Consider the following 26663-nt stretch of genomic DNA (forward strand, 5'->3'; position numbering starts at 1 on the left):
CTTTCATATACATCACCCACTGCAAGTTAATCACAATCAGAACATTTTACACCCCCGCCCTTTCTCCCTTATACTGCCCCACTCCTTCAAACTTGCTCACCCTCTTGAGCAGTTATTTCCCATCCCAGAGAATCATGTTACAACCCACCCAAGCACTCAAACTCTAAACTTGGGAATTACCCTATATTCTTTTCTTCTCTCTCCATTTCTCATGCTGAATCAATCACCAAGTCTTGGAGATTCTTTTTTTTTTTTAATTAATTTATTTATTTTGAAAAGGAAACAGAGTACAAGTTGGGGAGGGACAGACAGAGAGAGAGAGGAGAGAATCCCAAGTAGGCACTGCACCATCAGTGCAGAGCCCAACACGGGTCTCACACCCACAAACATGAGATCATGACCTGAGCCAAAATCAAGAGTTGGATGCGTAACCGACTGAGCCACCCAGGCGTCCCTGGAGATTCTACCTTTTAAAGGCCTATCAAACTTATCCTCTCAGACAGCCTTTCATGTTAGCATGCCCGATGCCTGGAGTAACTGGATAAATGAATGTCATTCTAAGAAAGCTGATAAAAGGAATTGCCAGAAGAGCAGAGTAGCCCTACGTTTTCGTCCCAGTTCAAAACCTAGCTAAGCAACCTTGCCAAGTTACTTAATACCTTACTGTCAATTTCCTAATCAGTTCAATGTGTATAGTACTGCTTCACTGCAGAATTGCTATAAACAGAATGATGATATCCAGTAAGTGGTAGGTATTACTGCTAGGTTTTGGAAGATACTGTAGTTAAGAGAAGTGGAAACCTTAATTTAGAACAGGAGGGTAGAATGAGGTGAAGAAAAGATGCTCTGCACTCAGTGGGTGCTATTAAGAAGAGGAAATGTTAAGAAGGATGAGTCATGTTTGCATTTTGTGAGACTACGAAACTGTAAGGCCACGACACAGGCACAGCTGTCATATATGTAAGGATAAACTTCTAGCAGGAATATCTAGTCAAAAGTTTTCTATTTCAGCTTATAAAAAGTATTATAAATGTGCTAGAACCTATATTTAAATCCCAAAATAGAAAGAGTGGTTCTATCATCAACAGATTTTAGAAATCTAAGGAATCCAATGTCAAAGAGATGTTTCACATTTTTGCCTTAAAATTGCATTAAGTTTTTTAAATGAAAGGATTAAGAATTTTTTTCCTGATAATCACTTCCACAGCTAAAAAAATTAAGTGCAATTCCTTTATTCCATGAACATCTCATCTACAAGGACTTTCCAACAACAAATTCTTAAAACAATAAAAGTGAAAAAATTAAAAATAATCTCCCATTGTTTAAGGTTGATGAACTGCATCAATGTCAACTTCCTGGTTGTGATATTGTACTGTAATTATACAAGATGTTACAATTAGGGGAAACAGGATGAAAGGTATACTGGATCTCTCTATATAATTTCTTACAACTGCATGTGAATCAACAATTATCTCAAAATAAGAAGTTGTCAAAAATTACCTTACACTGAAAGCAAAATAACAGGCTCTTACTAAATATGTACAGTGTTAGAATACAGTGACTGAACTTTTAATGTACCCAAAAGTATATCACAATCAAATCACTATTTACTCTCCAGAAGATTTCTGTAATTTTATTTAGAATGTTATGAATTCTAAAGTAGTCAAGTAAGGACAGAGGAAATTATGCTACAGAACCACAGAACAAAATAAAGTAACTGTATGCCCTAGTATCAATATACAGCACGTAAAGCTCAGCTATTAAATGAAAGGTCTTTTCAGATACACAAAAGACTGTTTACTAAATCCCGTATCACTTCCTGTCTCTCCCACTCTAGGATCAAATGCCCAACCCTGAGTGACCATGAACCCTGGGAGAATGTGCAGTCAATGCAGAGTATTTCAGAATATTAACAGCCATACAGGAGGGCCAAAGAGTTCTGCTATTAAAACCATAACCATTTTCACACAGAGCTGTAGCCACTGTGAACAGTGGACCAATCTGGGATAGAAGAAAAAAAAAAGGCTATTAAAAAAATGAAAGCATGTAATAGCACAAGACTAGAGAAAGAAAATAAGAACATACCAGAAAAAACTAAAAACGAATACAGGAGGAAAGATACACTGCAAGGGAAATGCATTTCCACAGTGTAATGAAAATAATATAAATAGAGTCTAACTTTCTAAAGATTAAATGCTTATAGTATTAAGTAGTCTGAACACAAATTTTGGAATAGCCTGGAGCTAAAATAACATTGTAAATTCATAATACAAATAAACATACCTTTATAAAGAGATATAAATTTATTAAATGTAGTTAGGAAATCATCCCTTGGACTTCACCAATACCACATGAAACCAACGTGAAGTTCCACTCTAGTGGAAATTGCTAAGCAAGTAACTTACAGAATACATAAACCACTTGGTTCAAGTAACCTCTTCTGTAAAGTGACAGCTAATCTTTGATAATAAAGAACCTCCCTTTCTCTGAATTTCTCAATTTGGCTAAATGGGATCTCACTGTCTATTCTCTCTTCCTTACTTATCTAATGCTAAATTTGTTAGGGACAGCAATGTGTCAAGCTTAAAACATTTCCCATACTCTCTTGTAGACTAAAGGTGAGGGAGAGGGAGTCATGCAGACCATTACTAAATTCTGGCTAATAACCAAAGTTATAAAGTGAGGTTTCTGAAAGAGCTCCTTAGAATGTGAGGAGGAACTTAGGTGGAGAGGCCTTTTTACCCTGTCCCCTCCTCCACCTTGTTCTTCCTCCCTGGAAAGTTGACATGATGGCTAGAGGTGCCACCTAGTAGAGAGAAAAAGAGACACCTAAGAAATTAATACCACGGAACTTCCAAGCAGCTTTGGTTACCTACTTCTGGGCTTATTTTATTATTTTTAAAAATTTACATCCAAGTTAGTTAGCATATAGTGCGACAATGATTTCAGGAGTAGATTCCTTAATGTCCCTTACCCATTTAGCCCAACCCCCTTGCCACAACCTCTCCAGTAACCCTCAGTTTGTTCTTCATATTTAAGAATCTCTTATGTTTTGTCCCCCTGGGCTTCTTTTATAGGAACAAAAGAACCCTATCTTATTTAAGCCACTGATTTTAGAATTTTTAAAGACAGCAAAAGGAATTCTGAACTCAAAATGAGGGAGCATTTTCTGGGAAGAAAACTGGATGTATCAGAATCTTTGGGGATTTTGGTCTGGGTATCCATATTTTTAAAAAAGCTCACCAGCTGGGGTGCCTAAGTGGCTCAGTTGGTTAAGCGTCTGACTCTTGATTTTGGCTCAGGTCATGATCTCGTGGTTTGTGAGTTCCAGCCCTGAGATGGGCTCTACTCTGCACTGATGGCATGGAGCCTGCTTGGGATTCTCTTTCTCTCTCTCTCTGTCCCCCTGCCCCTCACCACTCTCTCTGCCCCTCCCCTGCTCACATGCACCCTATTTCTCTAAAAATAAAGTTCAAAAAAAAAAAAAAGCTCACCAGCTGATTCTGATGCATCTGGTCCACAGAAAGGCATTTAAGATTCACTCAAAATAAACAAATAATGAGGATTTTCTCTCATAGGAAGATGCCAATATATAGGCTAAACAGGACACCTACTTTGTTTTCTCAACAGTAGTTATAGATTTACAGTGCTTGATACACACTAGGTTAACAAATACTTATTAAATCATTACACCTTCCAACCACTTAATCTTTATCCTTTTACTCAGTCCTGTCCTTATGCAGTAGCCATTTACAGGAGGGGAGTGACCACAACCATGAACAAGAGTAGAGCTAATCAACCTAAATGAAAGATCAGAATATTATATTTTTACTTCATAAGGTCCTTGCTCTCACCTAATGACCTAACTATTCTACGGAAGAGGGCAACTTAGGCATAAAATACAAAATAATCTGAAGACTTTTCTTAGATCAAAGTGCTAAGACAAGTTATTGACATTCATGAAAATAGGATATTAAAGACCAAAATGAAAATAAAAATTCCTACTGATGTTATACCTGATTTATCTAACAATTTATTTCATAGTTTGTTTTACTAACTTTCTTCATTTTTGTATGTCTGCTTGCTCTATTAAGGCATCTCCTATACTTACCATCAGTGCCAAAGGTCTCATATAATAGTATAGTAATAATACAGCCTGGAACTGTATTAATCATGAACAACAGTTTGTTGTCATTTATTATATACTGTCAAAGAAACACTATTTTTAATATTTACCTTATCCACCAACAAATCCTTACACTTAATACTGGGTGCTGAACACATGAACTTTTTCATTTTTCAAGGAAACAGTGGATGCTTCTACTGTCTTAAATTTCTTTTTAATCTTCTAAGTTTCTGTCTGTGATACTTCTCATTAAAAAAGGTTACTTACAGATATTCTGTTACTTTCTGGTATTGCTTCATCATAATTAAAAGTGCCATTTGTTTCTATATCCAATCTTGGCCTTTTCCTAATATTGACATCTTCCTCTTGTTTTTGAACTTTCACTCCAATTTCTAACTCTGATTTTGTGTTGAGTAACTCTTCCAATATTTCATCTTCAATGGCTAAATCATCAATTTCTTTTCTTTTTTCTGATCTTAGTTTGTCTGTAGAAAGAGATTCATTGGCAGAACTTCTCACAGTGGATTTTAAATCTGTATCTGTAAGTAAGTTATCTGGTTTCTTTTCCAGAAGCTCACTCTGAGATAGAGACTGTTCCTTATTTTTCCATACTGAGGGTGGAGCAGGTTGTGTCTGTTCTAACAGAGAACAAGACATTTCTATTCTTGCTGATTTGGGTGAAAAAATTTCTTGATTTTCTTCATCTCTTTCCCTTAGATTTAAAAAAGGAGAAAAGAAAACAAAACAGAAAATGAACGCAGCTAATATCTGGCAATATTCACTTCCCCCCATTTAATGCACAATATTCTTGATTTTATTAATATTACTGGGAATAAAAAAAAAAGGACATCTGAAAAAAGTACATAATTCATATAGACTACTGCTTTCATAGGACTGCCAACCCAACAGCTAAAACAATAGGGAGAAGTCTATCTTCTCTGCTAAGGCAGCAGTAGCTAATAAATCAATGGAGAGGAAAAGGTAGGAAGATATAAAAATACAGAAGATTTGTTGCCGGGAAACAACGGCTTACTTTATAATGTAGGGAACTTGCAGGCAGGGAAAAATTACCTTGGAAATAAAACCTGATGGGTTAATGAGAGCTAATTCAAGGTAATAAGAGTAGCTCTATCCACAATACAGTACAGACTATACACTGCAAGTAATATGTGAATACATGGGGCGCCTGGGTGGCTCAGTTGGTCAAGCGTCCAACTTCGGCTCAGGTCATGATCTCACAGTTCATGGGTCGAGCCCTGCATTGAACTCTGTGCTGACAGCTTGGATCCTGAAGCCTGCTTTGGATTCTGTGTCTCCCTCTCTCTGCCCCTCCCCAACTTAGTGCTCTCTGTCTCTCAAAAATAAACATTAAAATTTTTTTAAAAAAGTGACTATAAGAGTTTTCTATACAATACTGTTTAAGTACTGAATAGTTTATTCATTTATATACTGTACTTCTAACATCCACAGGGAACATAAAAATGTGGATCTCTGCTTCCCAAAAGTTTACTGAATTCATGCTAATTTGGAATAATCAAGGTGATATTTTAATAACACAAATATAGTATCAGGGTACTGGACAGATTTATCAAGAGGTTTCTGCAATAATTTAAGTAGTCAGAGTTTAAATCAGAGAGCTGGCAATACAAACAGATGAAAAAGGAGGAATTTAGGAAGCAATGAAAATAAGAATTACAATACTGTTTTGGGGGGGTAGAATAGAGAGTCAAAGATTTTGACAAAGTGAACTACTAATAGAAAAAATACATAATCGATGACAGAGGAGGAAAGATTTAGGTGAATTATTTGGGAAAACAGCAGAAAATTCCTGTGGGAAAGCAGAAGTGAGGTTTAAAGGTTAAGGCCAAATATATTGATCATCTGTAATAAAGTCATGAAACTCTGAAGGTACCACATACAACACATAAAAAGCAGTAGTATGAAAATGAAAGAAGTCCTCAAAGGGGGCAGAGAAGCAAAACAACCAGAAGCTACTACTACTTCCGAGAAGACACTGTAAGGAGAATAAAGATTCAAGAGTTGAGTATACCAAAGGCCACTAGAGCTAGCAACTGTGTCAATGGTTACTTTTCAAGGACATCATGTCAAGATGAAATATTGCTGGTTAAGAATTATTTCATACAGCAATGGGAGCAGTAACAGTAATATCTTTTTTTGAGAAGTTTAATAGTGATTGTGAAAGACAAAAGGCATTTGCTAGAGGAAAGAACCAAGTCAAGGGAAGGTTTCAAAAAATAAAAGGGACAGATAGCTTTTGAAAAGAGAAGGACCTAGAATAATTAAAGGCACTGGAAACTGAGAAACTAACTGAGAGCATGGTCTTAGAGGAGGTAAGAGAAGTTGAAAGAATGAGGTGTGGGAAAGCTCTTTTTCAAAAGAAGCGTGGTAAAATGAAATGACAGGTAAGCTAAGCTATCTAGGAAAAAAGAATCTATCTACAATGACCTTAGTGAAGGAGGAGATTTGGACATTTCTGAAAGGGCATGAGGTCAAAGAGTCAGTTTTCCACAGAAGCATTTTCAAGCAGAACACAGACTAAATGCCATTCTATAATCATATAACAGATATTAATATTTTTCAGAGACACAGAGGCATTATTTTAAAATATACCGTTTTTTGGTAGACGGCTGAAAGTAGTTTTTGATGGAGTTGGTCTGCTGCTGAGAAGCCCGATCTCTACTTTTATTTACACCTGAGAATTTATTTGGTGAAAGCTGATAGGTTGGGATTTTCATCCTAACCAGAGTATTTGATACTGTATTATTATCATTAGAGCTTATTTTGTGGGGTTCCTTCGCAGCGGATATTTCTTGTGAAGACATTCTGAATTTCTGTTCCACTCTGGAGATTTTGATTTCTTTAGGTCTTTCACTCAAATCCATGCTGTAGCAAAAGAAAAGAATGCAAGGTAAACAAGTGGATTTACAGCAATTTTTATCTAGAAACAAAGTCCTCTAAATAGTACTAATGTGATACAGCTTCAGAACATAATTATCTTTAGACAATAATTAAATGAATATATTTCACTACCTCAAGAAAGTCACTCCTTTTTCATCAAACCTCCCTAAAGACAAATGATAACTTTCTCTTCTTCATTCCTTACAGCACACAATGTCCGGCATACTCTATTATAAAAAACTACCATACACACATGAGTATCACCCTAGTATTCTATTAAAAATTAAACTAGGTGATAACCTAGGTAATTATTACTTTAAAATTTCAGAATTATTTTCATGCAAAAAAATTAATTAAAAAAAGGAAAATCAGAAATCCTACAATTTCAGAATCATCTATAAGGAGATATTTAGATCGCCTTTAGAACTAAATTAGATAAATTTAGATTCACATGAAATGATATGGCTATATTCTACCCAGATGGCAAGAATATAGATGAACTAATAATGGTTATATTCCATCCAGATGGTAGTCCCTAGAATAGAACTCTATTCTCTACCAGAAAAATATTGAAAACACACACATGGTTCTACAATGTATGGTTAAACATATACTGCCTTTAATACTCTTATTTCACACACACACAAATATTCTTATTTCACAAAAAACAACTAAAGTGGTCATACAGATGACTTTCAAAACATTAATAGTTTCTCTTTAAAAAGTTACATCTAGGCTGGGGCACCTGGGTGGCTCAGTCGGTTAAGTGTCCGACTTCGGCTCAGGTCATGATCTCACGGTTCATGGGTTCAAGCCCTGCGTTGGGCTCTGTCCTGACAGCCTGGAGCCTGCTTCGGATTCTGTCCCTCTCTCTCTCTGCTCCTCCCCTGCTAATGCTCTGTCTCTCAAGAATGAATAAACGTTTAAGGAAAAAAAAAAAAAAAAAGCAAGTTACATATGGGGCGCCTGGGTGGCTCAGTCGGTTAAGCATCCAACTTCGGCCCAGGTCATGACCTCATGGTTCATGGATTCTAGCCCCATGTGGGGCTCTGTGCTGACAGCTCAGAGCCTGGAGCCAATTTCAGATTCTGTGTCTCCCTCTCTGCCCCTCCCATGCTTGCGCTCTCTCTCTCAAAACTAAACAAACATTAAAAAAAATTTCTAAAGTTATATCTGACCTCAATATAACAAAAGGATATATTAAAGTTTTAAATATGATCCAATATAGTGATATCACAAATATCTTTCAATATGAATAGTTTATTATGGATTATTTAAAATATACTATCTTAAATGAAAAATACCGAAGAATATATATAAGTTGCCCTTGCTCAAAAAAAACCCCAAAGAACAAAAAAGGTCTCTTCAAATAGAGAACTACCAGAAAACTGTCTTTACGAACAAATATTAATTGTTTAGATAGCCAGGTAGAAACATAGAAAGGATCTCCAAGGGGCGGCTGGGTGGCTCAGTCGGTTAAGTGTCCGACTTCAGCCTAGGTCATGATCTTGCTGTTCCCGAGTTCGAGCCCCACATCGGGCTCTGTGCTGACAGCTCAGAGCCTGGAGCCTGTTTCAGATTCTGCATCTCCTTCTCTCTCTCTGCCCCTTCCCCACTCACACTCTGTCTCTCTCAAAAACAAACATTAAAAAAAAAAAAAAAGTATCTCCAAAGTTGTAATATTCAGATAAAGGCAACATTATACAGTACACATTTATTTCAAAGTTATTTCACCAGTCACAAAAAAAGTACATAATTCTTTTTGGTCTTCCATGTACATTTCTAAGAAACAACAACAAAAAAACTTTGTAAGACAGTGGTTAGCAATCTATGGCTTACGGACCAAATCTGGCCTCCCACTTATTTTTGTAAATTAAATTTTATTGGAACACAACCACACACATTCATTTACATGTTGTCCAAGGCTGTTTTCATGCTACAATGGCAAAGCTAAATAGATGTGACAGAGATCAATGACCCACAAAGCCAAAAATATTTACTCTCTGGTCCTTTATAGAAAGTTCACCAATCTTGCCCTAAAACATGACATCCCATTCTCCCATACTTTATCTCCTAAGAACTAATCTGCTAATGGCACTGACTTTACTTCTTAAATATACTATTAACTCACTGATAGAATTGTCTGTTAACAATGAAGCTTTACCATGTATCTGCTTGCTCTGATTCCGTATCAGCTACATATGTTGTAGTATTCACTGGGGCACTTAGCATTAGTTTTTCATTGACAGACAAGCCTTGAGAAAAGCTTGGCCCTGGAGTCATCTTCGATGCTGTAAATCACACAAGCAAAAGGAAGAATCATAACTGCTAGACACAAGATGAACATTTTGTCACTTAAAATGGTTAGACTGTTCCATGCCGAGGGAAGTAAGTTGGTAACAGAACAGTTATCTTCAGTCAGTGGAGCCAACAAATACTTAACGAAATAGCCTAAAAGCAGCCTGTTGGCATTTGTAATGGGCTTATCTGCATCAAATCATTTTAAAGCTACACCAAATCCTTCATGAAGTATTATAATCTTAAATAAAAATAAAACCAACAAATTATAATTCAAATTATGCTTTAAGTCAGTAGGCCAAAAAATTGCATTTCTTCCCCACAGAAAGAATATCGACCCTACTTGGTCTACACAAATCAAAATTAAAGTGAGTTTCACTTTCTGAAGGAATACTATCTGAAAAAAAAGACATAAATAGTTTTAGGCACAAATTTTGTGGTCACTCCAGAAAACCATAATGATTACTTCATCTTTTCATTAATTAGAACAACAACTTAATTCAAGTGCCACTTTTCCAGCATACTTTTCTGAACCTCCCACACTGAATTAGGTAGCCTTCATTTCAGCTCCCATACCACCCTTTACATCACACTGTTAACTTTTTGCACACTTACCATCAGCTACACGACCTGCATTAAATTATTTAACCTCTCTATGCCTTAGTTTCCTCATTCATTAAATCTGGATCATTTTGTTTTGAGGCACAATGAATTGATACATGGAGAGCACTTAAAAAAATGCGTGGAAACAGTAAGTACTATGCAAGTACTGTATTGTATTAGCTGTTATCATCACTTTATATTACGCTTGTTTACTTGTTACTTTCCATTAGACTTGGAATCTCGAGAGTAGGAACTGGCTGTTGTTCATATCTAAATCTTTGGTACCTGAGCAACGTTTCAGATACGGTGCATATAAATAAGTTAATGGAATTAAATTATTAACAGAAAATTTTAAAAAGTTGACATCTACTAAGTAAGTTAAATTATCACTTGTTAGGTCCTCATGACATAGGATGTGCTAAATAAATGTTTATTGCTGATTCCAAATTCAGGTATATAAATGACTTGTCACTTTCCTTATATGACCTCCTTAAAAGCTCATTGGCATCTCCTTAAACACACATATCCTTAGAATACATGTCAGCGTGCACTTCAGTTTGTAAAAAATAATAATTACAAATACTTACATTATTACCAAAAGAAACTGTAAGTAGAATGTAAAGATCCCAAATAAGTGATGTTTGTCAAAAAAAGATTTATAATGTTCTCCTTGCTAAAAATACTATATAGGAAGGAATCTGATTGGCTCACCTCTTTATTCCAAGTGATTAGATTATAGGTATATTACAAATATTCAATAAATATCTGAATTAATAAATGAAAAAATATGGAAGGAAGAAAGTAAGGAGGGGAGAAAGGGAAAGATACATGATTTTGTCTATTCCCCCACAACGGGTTATGGTGTAAAATTGTTTATAAGTCAGATGTCTAGGACTTGGAATCTATATAGACCCACCTATGTGTATTTGCAAGAAGTAATACTACTGATTGTAATGTTGATTTTTACTCCTTATGACCCTGTTTCTATATGAAATGATACAATAGAAAAGGTACTAGTCTAAGTGTTCAAAACACCCAAACTTTAGGATTGGGCTGAACATGAAGTATTTACGGAACCTTATCTTTTCTCAGCCTTGAGAGCTCTCTTACCTTTTGAAAGTAAGACAGATTAGATGATCTCTAAGGCCCTTTTGGCCATAACACATTTCCAACAGTGGATGATAAAACTTTGTTGCTCCACACTGGCAAAGATAATCCTGTGTACCAACAATTTAGTTCAATTAAGGAAATATTCATACCTGGTACAAACAAGTACTATGCGTGGTGCTGTCAGGGAATCCAAAATTAGTAACAGATAATTAATCTAGTGGCTGAAAGAGGCATGGAAACTGGTTACATTTCAAAGTAAGAAGAAACGCTAACTGGAATGCAAAAAAGTTACGGTACAGAAGACACAATAATTCTGATTTGGAGAGTTATGGGAGACACAACAACTTAGAAAAACTTCATGAAGTAGGTAAGCATTTGTGGAATGAATCAAATTTTGAAGAGCAGTATTGACATTCTAGAACAGGGACCATGATGAGCAAGATCAAGGAGTGTGGAAACTATAAATAATATGACACATATATACTGTAGCGAGATGTATTTTTAAAAAGATGAGGATGGGAGAAAGGCTTTATCAGCTAAACTGCTGAGGGCTCAGAACTCTTGATGAAGGGCTCAGGGTTTTACTTCATAAATAATGAGCTAGTAAAAGGTTTTAAGAAAAGGTAAGCTGATTCTATTGGCAAAGTGAAATGTTAACTGTAGAGAGGACTATGGAGACAGGACCATCATTGGTGCAATCACAACAGCCCTCAGGAAAATCAGACAACAGAAGGTTCAAATGGGGCACTGGCTGTTGAGAAGGAATGGCAGCAGACCTCGTGAGTAGAAGTTACAGAGAGAAAATTTCAGGTCCTGTTTTAGCTTTCTCTTTATGCTTGGCCTTACATGAACTTGTCCCATGTGTTTGTTTATTAACTGAATCTTGACCTTTAGAATATAAAGTTCACAAGAACAGGTATCTTGTTTTACTTTATTCACCACTGTATCCTCAGCACTTAGAAACAGTGCCCAGTACACGGTAGCTACAAATATTTATCAAATAAATAAACGGATAGAGGAGTGTTAAAAGATGGTGAAAATGGTCATCCCTGACAAGTACAGAGTAATATGCATACAGTGTATCATCAAGTTATGAATAAAGATGTTATAGAATCAAGAAAATAATGCTTTAATTACCTGTATTTGGCTGGCCGTGAGGATCACAGTAATTCTCTGTAGTCATGAAAATGACTGCCAATCCAATTTCTGCTTCAGGAATAGGTCTAAGACCCTGCCTGTGAAAATAAAACAGATTAAATATGATAGTATACTGAAACTAACAACTCTTATTAAAGTGGTATCAAGTTGAATCTTTTTATTCCTTCCTTAAAGAGGTATCACAATTTTACAGTATGGAGAAAATTTCAAATACACTGAGTACTGGCCTACTAAATTGGGGCAATGCTACACTGGGCAAGCCCACCACCTTTTAGTAACTCGGTTATTTCATCTGGAAATAAAGACCTAGAATAAAGGATATAGAGACTTCCAGTTCTGAAATTCTGTAATTTTTAGAATTAAAAACAAAACAAATAAAAAACAGTAATGCCCCAATGAAGCAATAAATTATTCTTTAATTTTTAACATTTATTTATTTTTGAGAGAGACAGAGAGACAGAGAGAGAGAGACAGAGCACAAAGAGGAGAGGAAGACAAGAATCCGAAGCAGGCTCCAGGCTCTGTCAGCATAGAGCCCGATGCGGGGCTTGAACTCACAAACTGCAAGATCATGACCTGAGCCGAAGTTGGTCACTCAACTGACTGAGCCACCCGGGAGCCCCTAAAAGAAATTTTTATAAGCAAACCTAATACTAGGATCCAAAGATAAACTTGAGAGACAGAAGACGGTAGACAGGGAAGGAGAGAGAAAACTACAAAGAACTATCATAAGCTGAATGTATACATGTTTTATAATTTAAAGTTTAGTAAATAAAATCATTTTACCAAATTTACATGTATTAAGCAAACTTATTAAAGAATCATACAGTGAACGGTACGTACCTTCTGTTTTCTGTGAATGAAACAGTAACTACCATATAGAAACTCTACCTCAGACTTTAAGAACTATAAAACTCCTTTAAATGCTTATTGTAAAGATGTTTTAAGTGGTTGTAGTTTAAAAAGTCTTTTTCTAAATTTTTTTTTCAACGTTTTATTTATTTTTGGGACAGAGAGAGACAGAGCATGAACGGAGGAGGGACAGAGAGAGAGGGAGACACAGAATAGGAAACAGGCTCCAGGCTCTGAGCCATCAGCCCAGAGCCCGACGCGGGGCTCGAACTCACGGACCGCGAGATCGTGACCTGGCTGAAGTCGGACGCTTAACCGACTGCGCCACCCAGGCGCCCCTAAAAAGTCTTTTTCAAATGCTAAACATTTTGTTTACGTCCTAGGTTTATGTAAATAAAATTCAACCGTATGTGCAATTATGACAATACCATATTAAAATATATTTTTAAAGCAGAATAGGGGCGTCTGGGTGGCTCAGTCAGTTAAGAATCTGACTCTTGATTTCGGCTCAGGTCATGATGTCATGGTTCGTGAGACTGAGTTCTGTGCTGGGCTCTGTGCTGACAGTGTGGAGCCTGCTTAGGAGTCTCTCTCTGCCCCTCCTCTGTGTGCACACGCTCTCTTTCTCAAAATAATAAAACCATTTTTTGAAAACAAAAAAAATTTATGGGGCTCCTGGGTGGCTCAGTTAGTTGGGTGCCCGACTTCGGCTCAGGTCTGATCTCACCGTTTGTGAGTTTGAGCCCCACATCGGGCTCTGTGCTGACAGCTCAGAGCCTGGAGCCTGCTTCGGATTCTGTGTCTCCTGCTCTCTCTGACCCTTCCCAGACTCATACTCTGAGTCTCTCTCCCTCAAAAATAAAAAAACATTCAAAAAATATTTTAAAAATATTTAAAAAATAAAGTATTATAACCAAGTGATCACATATCTACTTATAATTCAGGTAATTCAAAATTGATATTTTATTACCCTTTTTTGAAACTGTAAATTATGTAAATTAGTTATAAAGTTTAGCTCCATAAAATAAAAACATTTTTTTTTAATTTTTTTTTTAACGTTTTATTATTTATTTTTGAGACAGAGAGAGACAGAGCATGAACAGGGGAGGGGCAGAGAGAGAGGGAGACACAGAATTGGAAGCAGGCCCCAGGCTCTGAGCCATCAGCCCAGAGCCCGACGCGGGGCTTGAACTCACAGACCGCGAGATCGTGACCTGAGCTGAAGTCGGATGCTTAACCGACTGAGCCACCCAGGCGCCCCAAAACATTTTTAACATATAATTAAAAATGCTATACAGATACTACGTCATCCTAAATGGGGAAACACAATCCTTTTAAAGTCAATAGTGAGATAAATGTGGCTACTAACACTAATTCAACACTACTTTAGAGGTTCCAGTAGGTATGAACAGAGAAAGATAGAAAAGGAGAGAAGTATCAGAGGTATAAGGCTCTAAAAAAAAGGACAAAAACTTTACTTATAGATGAGGATTTCTACAAAAAAAAAAAAAAAAAAAAAAAAAGGACCACAAATACATTAGAGATAAAGGGGAGGCTAACAAAGGTAACAGGATATGAGTAATATCTAAATGTCTACTGAATTTATATTAGAAAACGTAATTAGAAATAACATATTTATGTTCTACTTCCCAGACATATAATATCTACCAAAAAATATGTAGTACTGAGGAATAAATCTAATAAAAGGTACTCATGATGTCTATAGGGAAATTATAAAAATTGTTAATTCTCCCCAAATTGATTTGTAAATTCAATGGCATTCCTAATCAAAATCCCAGCAAGGTTTTTGAAGATGACTCAAAATGTATATGGAAAAATACAGAGCAAAGAATGGACAGGACGATTCTAAAGAAGAGCAGAAAGATTTACCATAGTAGATTATGAGGACTTAATGGATGTTATAGTAATTAAAACAATGTAGTAAATGTGGTGTTGGTACAAGAACAGACATACTGACCAATGGAATAAAGCCAAAAGCATCCCTATGCATGTATGGAACTTCGGTATAAAACAGAATCAATTCCAGATACATTAAAAATAAATTTCAAAAACAAAATATCAAAACACTAGCAACAAATTAGTAAAAAGCATAGGCGAATATCTTTTTAATCTAAGAACAGAAAGATTTCTTAAGTTTTTTTTTTTTTTTAACATTTATTTATTTTTGAGAGACAGAGAGAGGCAGAGCACAAGTGGGGAAGGGACAGAGAGAGAGGAAGACACAGAATCCGAAGCAGGCTCCAGGCTGTCAGCATAGAACCTGATGCGGGGCTCGAACTCAAAAACTGTGACATCATGACCTGAGGTGAAGTCAGACGCTTAACTGACTGAGCTACCCAGGCACCCCTAGAAAGATTTCTTAAAATACAAAAAGCACTAAGAAAGAAAAGGTTATTTAATGTTAATTTTTAGTATATTAAAATTAAGGGCTTTCATGTATCACCAGTAAAACGCTAATGACAAAGTGGTAAAAGATTTTGCAATACATACAAGTGAAAAAAGGAATAATATTGAGAAATATATAGAACTTATACAAATAAAAAAGGAGAGCATACAAATATGCAATTACCACATGATCCAGGAATTGCACTCTTGGGCATTTATCCCGAAGAAATAAAAACTTATATTCAAAAGAAACTTGTACATGTATGGTTATAGAGGTTTCATTTTTGACAAAAACTGGAAAAATGCAGATATCCTTCAATAGGAGAATGACTCAACAAACCGTAGTATATACATATATTTATACTTAACACTAATAAGCAAGAAGAAAGGATGAATGACTGATACGCATAACTTAGGTGAATCTCCAAGGAATTATGCTAAATAAGAAACCCAGTCCTAAGGAGTATATGCTATAGGATTTCATTTATACAACATTCTTTTAAAAGACAAAATTTTAGAAGTGGAGAATAAGTTAGTGGTTTGCCCAGATTTGGGAACATGGAGTGGGAAGTGAGGACGGAGAGAGGAAGGGAGGGAAGTGGGTGTGGCTACAAAAGAACAACAGGAGGGATCCCTGTGGTGATGGAACTGTTCTGTGTCTTGACTAAGGTGGTGAATATATGAACCTACAAATGTGATAAAATTGTATAGAACTAAAACACATTCATACACACACACAACTGAAAAATCCATATTTAAAAAAATATAACAATTACACCACTAGAAAATGAGGTCAAACACATGAACAGCTATTTCAGAACAGGAAAGACAGATGTCCAATAAACATCAGAAAGAAATGTTTCTCACTGGTGATGAGAAAAACAGAAATCAAAATCATAAGACATGAATATACATCCATTCAGTTAACAAAAATGGTAAGTCTAAAAATATCAAGTGTTGAAAACAATGTGCATCTACTTGATCTTTTATATACTGTGGGTGGAAGTATAAAGCGGAAAAGAGTTTGATACCACCTCCGGAGGTTGAGTGTTCACATAACCCATGACCCAGCAGTACTAACTCTAAGAATATTCTCCAAAGAAAATCTTGCATTAAGGACAACCAGGAAATATAAAAAATGATCTTAATAGCAATGTTTACAATAATAAAACCAGAAATAAGGTATTTTTCAATGTGGAATAAATGAATGAACTGTGGTCTATTCGCACAATGAAACATATTTTACCATCAAAACAAATTACAGCAACATGCAACAAAATGGATGAATTCTTATTAGCAATGTATCAAGTGAAAAAAATCCCCAAAGATTACATGTAGTATGAGGACCAGGTTATCAAGTTAAATCAACTAAAACATACATACCCATATTTTAGGAATATATTAAAAAACAATAAATCTGTATATAAAATGATAAGCAAAGGATTCAGGAAGATAGTTATCCCACGTAGGGGGGACAGTGGGCTAGGAGTATCCTATTTTAGAGGTAGGTTATTTTCAAGTACCTAGCTTGTATTTTGCAGAGCAGATTCTCAAATATTTATTATATAATTTAAGGGGCGCCTGGGTGGTGCAGTCGGTTAAGCGTCCGACTTCAGCCAGGTCACGATCTCACGGTCCGTGAGTTCGAGCCCCACGTCAGGCTCTGGGCTGATGGCTCGGAGCCTGGAGCCTGTTTCCGATTCTGTGTCTCCCTCTCTCTCTGCCCCTCCCCCGTTCATGCTCTGTCTCTCTCTGTCCCAAAAATAAATAAAAAACGTTGAAAAAAAAAAATTTAAAATACTACTGGGGTGCCTGGGTGGTTCAGTCAGTTAAGTTTCTTGACTTCAGCTCAGGTCATAATCTCACGGTTTGTGGGTTTGAGCCCTGTGTCGGGCTCTGTACTGACCACTCAAAGCCTGGAGCCTGATTTAGATTCTGTGTCTTCTACTCTCTCTCAAAAATAAACATTAAAAAATAAAAAAATAAATAACTACTTAACTAGTGAACAAAATTAAGGTGTATTAGTTATGATTCCATGATGACAGTGTATCATGAACCAAGGATTATGACTCATCCAATTTTGTGCAAAGCTGTGCAACAGGTGAAGAGAGGAAAAGGCAAAGAGGAGGAAAGGATAAAGAGAAGATAACTAAATTAGTAACAGGAAGAGTTCCCAAATTTGAGCTAAGATACTGGGAATATACCTTAGCAAGGACAAAAATCATTTCCCTTAGACTTTGAAATTTTCTTCACAAGGTATTTAATTTTAACCACTGATGTCCAATACCCACTTTTTACAACTAATCAATATAACTATGGCAGTAGCCAATCCCAGTGTTGCCTTGTTGTCTGAAATTCAGTTAATAGCTGGCTTTACTGGCCACCTGCCTGATCTAACTGCACGTTCAATGACTATCAGTGGCTTGGACTAAGTGGACACATGTTACCTTAAGTGTCGGTCTTTCTCAAATTATAAAACTGCCTTCCCTCCAAAACCAAATTGTAATGGGGCCAAATGTCACCATATGATGAAGGCACCAGCCTCTGATCAACTTTGTACTCTAGCTACTTTCTTACCTCGGGGTCACGGTACATGCTGAGAAGCAGTGAGATGTAATGGTGAAGAGCATGGACTCTGTATCCAGGCTGCCTGGGTTCACATCCCGGCTTTTGCTCACTCCCTGTGTTCTACCCCTTTTGTCTTATCTATACAATGGGTACCATAACAGTAAATAATACACAGAGTTGTGTGAGGATTAAATGTCTTTATATACGTTAAAACTCTTAGGACAGGATCTGCTATACAGTATTCTGTAAGCATAGCTTTCACTACTGCTATTTTGCCTGGCTTTCAAAGACTGGTCATAGGTAAAGTATTGTCTAAAAGAGGCCTTCTCTTCTTTATGCTATTTAAAATAAACTTCTTCCCCTTGCCTTGTTATTCCACTTCCTTTATACACATTTGTAATTATCTGGTTACTCGTCTTAATCTGTCTTTCCCTCTAGACAGTAAGCTCCAATGGTGGCAGGGACCACAGCCACCTTGTTTACCACTATATTCCCAGTGCCTAAAACATATGAGAACAATAGTAAATTCTGGATGTAGTAGCAAGATATCACCGTTTTTATACAAGTATTTTCTTTTTGTAGCAGTTACTACATCTCCATTAAATAAAATATTTATGGGACAGATGACTGAAATATTAACTTTTGTTTCAGCAAACATATAAATAAAAGCAATCTCCATGGTTAGAAGGACTGTTGGGACAGGAAAAATGAGTATTGTAGGGAATAGCTATGGACTTTTTAGATATATTAAATACCCTACGTCGTAACTACTTTTTGGTAGGTGAATAGAAATTTGGTCAGATTGCCAAGCCTGACATTTTTACAATACTTTTAAGCTTCAACAATGCTAAGATCATTAATATCAATAAAAAGTTTACGAAAAAAACCCTTTGTTTATCTCTTTCGCACCCTCTCTCCCCACTACAAATCCTATTATTGAATATATAGCATTTTTTCTTGCTTTTGCATGGTAGCCTATATGACAGGACTTAAGATTTTTATATGCACTGACCAAAGAACAAATACATTTCAGTTCTAGGCAATTTCAGGAAAAAAACTTAACATTTGTGTTATAAAGATATTCTATTTCTAGCATACTAAGTTACAATAAATTTTCAGTTATAGATAAAATTGCTTTTTTTTTTAAAATAAAGAATCATTCTGTACCTTTGGAGCATATCCATAATTGAGTGAATCCATGTTTTCTGAGAGTCAGGAATTAGAGTTTGTGAATTTGTTACTCCAACATCAACAACACAAATTCCAGGAGCTGAAAAGAAACTGTCTTCTTCTTCATTTTCTTCTGTTATCAACCTAGCATCTCCTCCTCCAAAAATAACTGCTGAACTTAACTTTTTATGCTAAAAATGGAAACAAAAAGTAATGAAATAGCCCCAATTTGTTGAGTACATTCTTTTTTTAAATTTATTTTAATTCTAGTATAGTGAACAGTGTTATATCAGTTTCAGGTGTACAACATAGTGATCCACACATCGCCCAGTGCTCATCATGACAAGTGTACTCCTTAGTCCTCTATCACCTATTTCACCCCCACCTCCTCCCCTCTAGTGACCATCAGTTTGTGCTCTACAGTTAAGAATCTGTTCCTTGGTTTGTCTTTTTCATTTGCTCATTTGTTTTGTTTCTTAAACTTCACATATGAATGAAATGATATTGTATTTGTCTTTCTCTGACTTATTTTGCTTAGCATTATACTCTAGACCCATCCATGTTGTTGCAAATGGCAAGATTTCATTCTTTGTTTTACAGCTTAGTAATGTGTATGTACACATACACACACACATATGTAGGTATGTGTACATGTATGTACACACATCTTCTTTATCCATTCATCTCTATTAGGAAGTAACATAAAAGTACAATTGATTCTATTTTTTGAGAAGACAATCTGAGCTTCTACTCAGAAAATCCCTAGTTCACCAGGTATCTCTTCAGCTGTGGAACTGTTACGCTGTTTGCACTTCTTTATCATAATTCACAGTGCTCTGTGGGTTTGCCTGCATTTTTGCACCTACAACTTAAACTCCTTGAATGCCCATTTTGGCACACATAAGACATTCAACAGCTGTTTACTAACTGACCAAGTAAGGACTTAAATCAGTTTTCTGTCCCCACTCCCCCACTTATATATTAACATAGTCTTAATTATCCAATTAACATATGTCAAGAAATACCATAATCATATACATCAGCAATGGGAAAGTTCTGGTGTCTGGGCAGTTTATTTCACTTTGCGCTTCTATACAAAATCTCAAAAAAAAACATTTACTACTGTTAATGTCATTAATTTATCCTAGTTTATAACATCTTCTTTAGGAAAATTTAGCCCATTACCTGTTTGGCATTTAGAAATACAAATGTTTTCCCTTTGAAGATTTGCTTTCTCTCCTGTCGTCCTGACAGATCAATGTTTTTATTTCCAATAACTGGTTCATCAATAGGTGGGTAAAAGCTGTAAAAAAAAAAAAAATTAAAGAATATTCTAATTATATACTATTCTGTATGTGTACTGTTAAATTTGTAAGCAGAGTAGCTATCTAGACACTAGAAAGGCTTAATTTCCATAACACCATGAAAAAACATTTTTTTTTTTTAAGTTTTATCTGGGACAAAAAGGCAAAAAGCATCTAGAAAAATTGTGACACATGCCACATAAAATAGCAGAACTTTTCTCTATTTTCTGAAATAATATAATCCAAGGGTAGACAATCATAAAATACAATTTAATAAACATGAATCAAACAAGTTATGTGAATTACAAAAGGTTGAAAAAGACAATGTCCATAAAGATCAAATTCTACTGCCATCTCGGGTTTCCTGGGAACCAATGTGTGTTAATGTTCACATCTAATTCTGTGAACTACTATTGTGTTTTATTATAAGTCCATTGGAGAAGCTCAGGAAATTTTAAAACTTATTTTTGTCAGTTTAAATAAAACTTCCAAAGTGAGATTAAAAAACACAATCTTTTAGCTCTTTAACATAATGCTGTAAGAACACCTTAATCATCCATGAAAATGGGGGAAAAGAAGAAAATACAGAAGCAAAATCAACAGATAATTCTTAAGCCTTCCACAGTTCCAACTTTCTACATAATCAAATTTTTGCTACAACAATTCATAACGGACCAGCCTTTCAACTTATCCACTTTCAAGTAAAAATTAATTACTAATATTCATGAATAAGAAGACTCAATATTGTCAAGATATTAGTTCTTCCCGACTTGATCTATAGATTAAACATAATCCCAATAAAATTTCCAGCAAGTTACTTTGTGGATACTCACAAACTGATTCTAAAATTTACATGGAGAGGCAAAAGATCCAGAAGGCCCAGCACAATATTAAGGAAGAACAAAGTACGAATACTACCCAAATTCATGATTTATTATAAAATTACAGTAATCAAGACAGTCTGGTATAATGAAAAAATAGACAAAAGAGACTAGAGAGCCCAGAAACAAACTCACATAAATATACTCAACCGATCTTTGACAAAGGAACAAAGACAATACAGGAGTTCAGTCTTTCCTTTTTTTTTTTTTAAAGGTTGTTTTTTTTTTTTTTTTTTTTTTTTTTTTTTTTTAAGAGAGAGAGGGAGAGAGAATGAGCATGGGAGGGGCAGAGAGAGAGGGAGACATGGAATCTGAAGCAGGCTCCAGGCTCTGAGCTGTCAGCACAGAGCCCAATGCGGAGCTTGAACTCATGAACCCCCAAGATCATGACCTGAGCTGAAGTTGGATGCTTAACTGACAGAGCCACTTAGGAGTCCCGAGATCAGTGTTTTCAACAATGATGATACTGGACATTCACATGCAAAAAAAAAAAAAAAAAAAACCCCAAAAAAACCAAAAAACAAAAAAACAAATCTAGACTCAGGCCCTGCAGTCTTCACAAAAATTAACTCAAAATGAATCATAGACCTAAATATAAAAATAAAACTCCTAGAAGATAACATAGGAGAAAATACAGATGGCCTTGGTTATGGCAATGACTTTTTAGATACAACATCAAACATGATCTATGAATGAAATATCTGGTAAGCTAGACTTCATTAAAATTTAAATTTTCTGCTCTCTGAAAGGCGATGTCAAGAAAATGGATGACAAACCAGCGACTGGGAGAAAATATTTGCATAAGACATATTTGATAAAGGAATGTTATACAATATATACAAAGAACTCTCAAAAGCTCAACAGTAAGAAAACAACCTGATTAACAAATGGGCCAAAATCTTAACAGCTACCTCACCAAAGAAATACAGATAGCAAATAATCATGAGATGCTCAACATCATGTTATCAGGGAAATGCAAATCAGAACAACGAGATACTGCTACACACATAAGAGAATGGCCAAAATCCAGAACACAGACACCACCAGAAGCTCGTGAGAACATGGCATGACAGGAACTTTAATTCATTGCTGGTGGGAATGTAAAAAGGCAAAGTCACTTTGAAAGACAGTTTGGTACTTTCTGACAAAAACTAAACCCATCCTTACTGTACAATGCAGCAATCACACTCCCTCGTATTTATCCAAAAGAGCTGAAAACTTATGCCCATACAAAAACCCACACATGGATGTCAACAGCAGCTTTATTCCTTGTTTTTAAGTTCACTTATTTTGAGAGAGCGCGCGAGAGCGCACAAGTTGGGTAGGGGCAGAGAACAGAGAGAGAATCCCAAGCAGGCTCTGCACTGTCAGCACAGATCCCAATGTGGAGCTTAAACTTACAAACCACGAGATTGTGACCTGAGCCGAAACCAGGAGGTGGACGCTTAACCAAATGAGCCACCCAGGTGCCCCGACAGCAGCTACATTCTTAATTGCCATAACTTGGAAGCAACCAAGATGTGCTTCAGTAGGTGAATGGATGAATAACTGTAGTACATTCAAACAATGGAGTATTATTCAGCACTAAACAGAAATGAGCAATCTAGCTATGAAAAGACATGGTCAAACTTTCAATGCATATTACTAAGTGAAAAAAGCCATTCTAAAAAGGCTACCTACTGTATCATTCCAACTATATATGACATGCTGTAAAAGGCAGAGATAGTAAAAGATCAGTGGTAGCTGGAAGCTGGGGGAGTGGGAACAATGAGGGTTTTCAGGGCAATGTAAATACTACAGTAATATAATGATGAATATGTATCATTACACATTTATCAAAACCCACCACATGTACAACACCAAGAGTAAACCCTAACGTAAACTATGAACTTTGGGTGATTATGATGTGTCAATGTAGGCTTGTCAACTTTAACACGTGCCACTTTGATGGAGAATACCCTTAATGGGGCAGGCAATTCATGTGTAGAAATGAGAGGTACATGGGAAACCTCTGTACCTTCCTCTCAATTTTGTTATGAACCTAAAACTGTTCTAAATAAAAATAAAACCTTAAATAAAAATAATTTACTAACACAGCAAGGTGATGATGAGGAGACAATGCAGGACAGGGGAAATTCACAACCTGGACAATTAGTCACTAAAAAATCAAGAATTAACCATCTGCAGAGAGCAAACAGTCAATGTAGTAAAAATATTTTGGTCATGAGGATCACCATCCCACATTAAAAAAAATTTTTTTTGAATGTTTATTTTTGAGAGAGTATGAGCAGAGGAAGGGCAGAGAGAGGGAGACAGAATCACGAGCAGGCTCCAGGGTCTAAGCTGACAGCACAGAGCCCAATACAGGGCTCATACTCACGAACTGTGAGATTATGACTTGGGCTGAGTCGGATGCTTAACTGCTGAACCACCCAGGTGCCCCTCACCATCCCACATTTTAGAACTAATTTCTTTATGTATTTTTTCTTCCCTTAGAGTCTTCCTTGGCCACATACATATTTCACAAAGTCAGCTAAGTCATGATTAAACAATTTTTTAAAAATTCTGATAACTGATTGAAACCACAAATGTACATGTTTCAACCTGCTACAACAGATGTTCTAAAATTATGATTCCTAGAACTTGCAATCTCAAATGAGCTATCTGCGGGGAACAGCTGACTTAGCCAACAGGATGAAATGCAACCCACTGCATTACTCTGATTTTTCTAGATAAGTGACTTTAAAATTCTATTTACTTTTTTTTTTTTAACGTTTATTTATTTTTGAGACAGAGAGAGACAGAGTATGAATGGGAGAGGGTCAGAGAGAGGGAGACACAGAATCTGAAACAGGCTCCAGGCTCTGAGCTGTCAGCACAGAGCCCGACGCAGGGCTTGAACTCATGGATCGCGAGATCATGACCTGAGCCGAAGTCGGCTGCTTAACCAACTGAGCCACCCAGGCGCCCCTTTATTTACTTTTAAAGTTACACAGAGAAAAGTGAAAACAATTTTAAGTGTTAAATTTTTCTTTCTTTTTTTTTTTTTTTTTAAAAAAGGGCATTAAGCCCAACACGCTTGAAATCAGACCCTGAGATTAAGACCTGAGCTGAGACCAAGAGTCAGAAGCTTAACCGACTGAGCCCCAGGCGCCCCTAAGATAAATTTTTAATATGCCTTTTATCCTCTCCTTTTTAACAAGAATTCTTCCATATTTCACTCTTCTTTCAGCGCGAAAGGCAATTAACACTTCACTTACACACAGGGCTAGTTTATGAAATTAGCGTACCCAGTAATGTTAACTGGAGGATGGAGCCATACCCATGCAAAAATGGTACGCACGTTCAACACATACACATGACTAAAGAGATGTGAGAGTCTTACTGCTTTCCAATGACATAAAATGATTTTTAAATTATCTACATACACCATTGTGTTATTCATACTTTCTTAATTCTGCCACAAATAGTGGTTTATTGTACCCAAAGATCAGTTAACTGTACTTTAGTTCAATAAAGAGTGAACATTTGTTGGAGCACCTGGGTGGCTCAGTCTGTTAAGTATCCAACTCTTGGTTTTGGCTCAGGTCATGATCTCACAGTTATGAGTTCGAGCCTCCTGTGGGGTTCTGCGCTGACAGGGTGGAGCCTGCTTGGGATTCTTTCTCTCCCTCTCTCACTGCCCCTCCTCTGCTCACGCTCTCTCTCTCTCAAAAATAAACATTAAACGAACAAAAAAGAAGCGAACATTTGTTAAACCTTGAGCCAGGCTCCTAAAGACGGGAGCGTGATACACCCTTTGTTTTCCTTGATGGCACTACCAGAGTCCTAACTTTAATGTGTGTCATTTTTCAATATCTGGCTCTTCTACCAAGTGCCATAAAGACAAACTGTAATGCTTTTTGGCTCATCACTATATCCTCAGGTCTATCTTGCTTAATTCATGGTAGGCATTCAGAAATATTTGTTAATAAATAAACTGATACTACAAAATATAAATTAAAAACTCATCTAATAAATTAAAAGTATAAACATCCCTCAATTTCCTCAATATATAAATTTGACCATTAAAACTCTGAGACTGGACAAAAACATAAAAGACTCTTAAATATGGAGAACAAACAGGGTTGCTGGAGGGGTTGTGGGAGGGGGAATGGGCTAAATGGATAAGGGGCACTAAGGAATCTTCTCCTGAAATCATTGTTGCACTATATGCTAACTAACTTGGATGTCAATTTAAAAATAAAATTTAAAAAAGTAATAAAATAAAAATAAAAATAAAATAAAATTAAATTAAATTAAATTAAATTTCTGGAACTGAAGGGGTGCCTGGGTGACTTGGTCAGTTGGGTATCTGACTATGGCCCAGTTCATGGTCTCATGGTTTGTAGGTTCAAACCCTGTGTCGGGCTCTGTGCTGATGGCAGAGACTGCTTTGGATTCTGCGTCCCTCCCATCTCTGCCCCTCCCTCACCTGTACTCTCTCTCTCAAAAATAAACGTTAATAAAAAACTAAAAAATTCTGGTACTGAAAAAATGTATTTTAGTTTTCTTTTAAAAACACTGGTAAATTAGAGCCACTCAGTAAGACTGATCTTAAAAAAAATACATCACTGTATTGTGAAGAATCTAACCAAATGTTGGAGTCATGTACAATACATATATATGTATGCATATGATGTATAGAAACAATTGATAATATAGTGATAAATAATACATATGTTCTGAACTTTACATACCTAGACAAGTCTTTTTCTCTTTAATAGTGTATGGATGAGAACAAGAAAGGAAACTAATAACAAATGTGAGAAAACTTGGGGTGGCTGTGTGGCTCAGTCCGTTAAGCGTCGGCTTCAGTTCAGGTCATGATCTCAGTTCGTGAGTTCGAGCCCCGCAACGGGCTCTGTGCTGACTGCTCAGAGGCTGGAGCCTGCTTCAGTTCTGTGTCTCCCTCTCGCTCTCTGCCCCTCTCCCACTCGCACTGTCTCTGTCCCTCAAAAATAAATAAACACTAAAAAAATTGAAAGAAACATAAAGTGAGAAATCACTACTAAAAATCAGTATTTCTGAAGCAATACATTCTAGAAGTTTTAAAGCGTTTCTGAGACTACAGTGATTTGATAGCTAGTAAAAAGTTTGGAAAAGAGTAAATTAACTTGGGAGAGATCAAGGTCTCTGAATACTAGGTTACCACAAATATAATCTAATCTCCATTTTCTATAATGAAAAAATTAAAACAATTTGGCCCACTTCTATAGAAGCTTCAAG

The 26663-nt window shown here is 36.2% G+C and overlaps 1 protein-coding gene across 4 annotated transcripts in view; it reads right to left on the reverse strand.

Moving 5' to 3' along the window:
- The window catches only part of NBN (nibrin), a 50920-nt gene that overhangs the window by 12999 nt on the left and 11258 nt on the right, over positions 1-26663 (reverse strand). For all 4 annotated transcript variants that reach the window (XM_007084326.3, XM_042972747.1, XM_042972746.1 and 1 more), the window contains 6 exons: positions 20396-20513; positions 19208-19401; positions 12194-12291; positions 9210-9336; positions 6758-7030; positions 4394-4838 (listed from right to left, as the gene is read on the reverse strand). In XM_007084326.3, the coding sequence (XP_007084388.3) occupies positions 4394-4838; positions 6758-7030; positions 9210-9336; positions 12194-12291; positions 19208-19401; positions 20396-20513 (1255 nt within the window). The remainder of the gene's footprint in view (positions 1-4393; positions 4839-6757; positions 7031-9209; positions 9337-12193; positions 12292-19207; positions 19402-20395; positions 20514-26663) is intronic.

The sequence above is a fragment of the Panthera tigris genome, chromosome F2 (genome assembly GCF_018350195.1).
Source record: "Panthera tigris isolate Pti1 chromosome F2, P.tigris_Pti1_mat1.1, whole genome shotgun sequence".
NCBI lineage: Eukaryota > Metazoa > Chordata > Mammalia > Carnivora > Felidae > Panthera > Panthera tigris.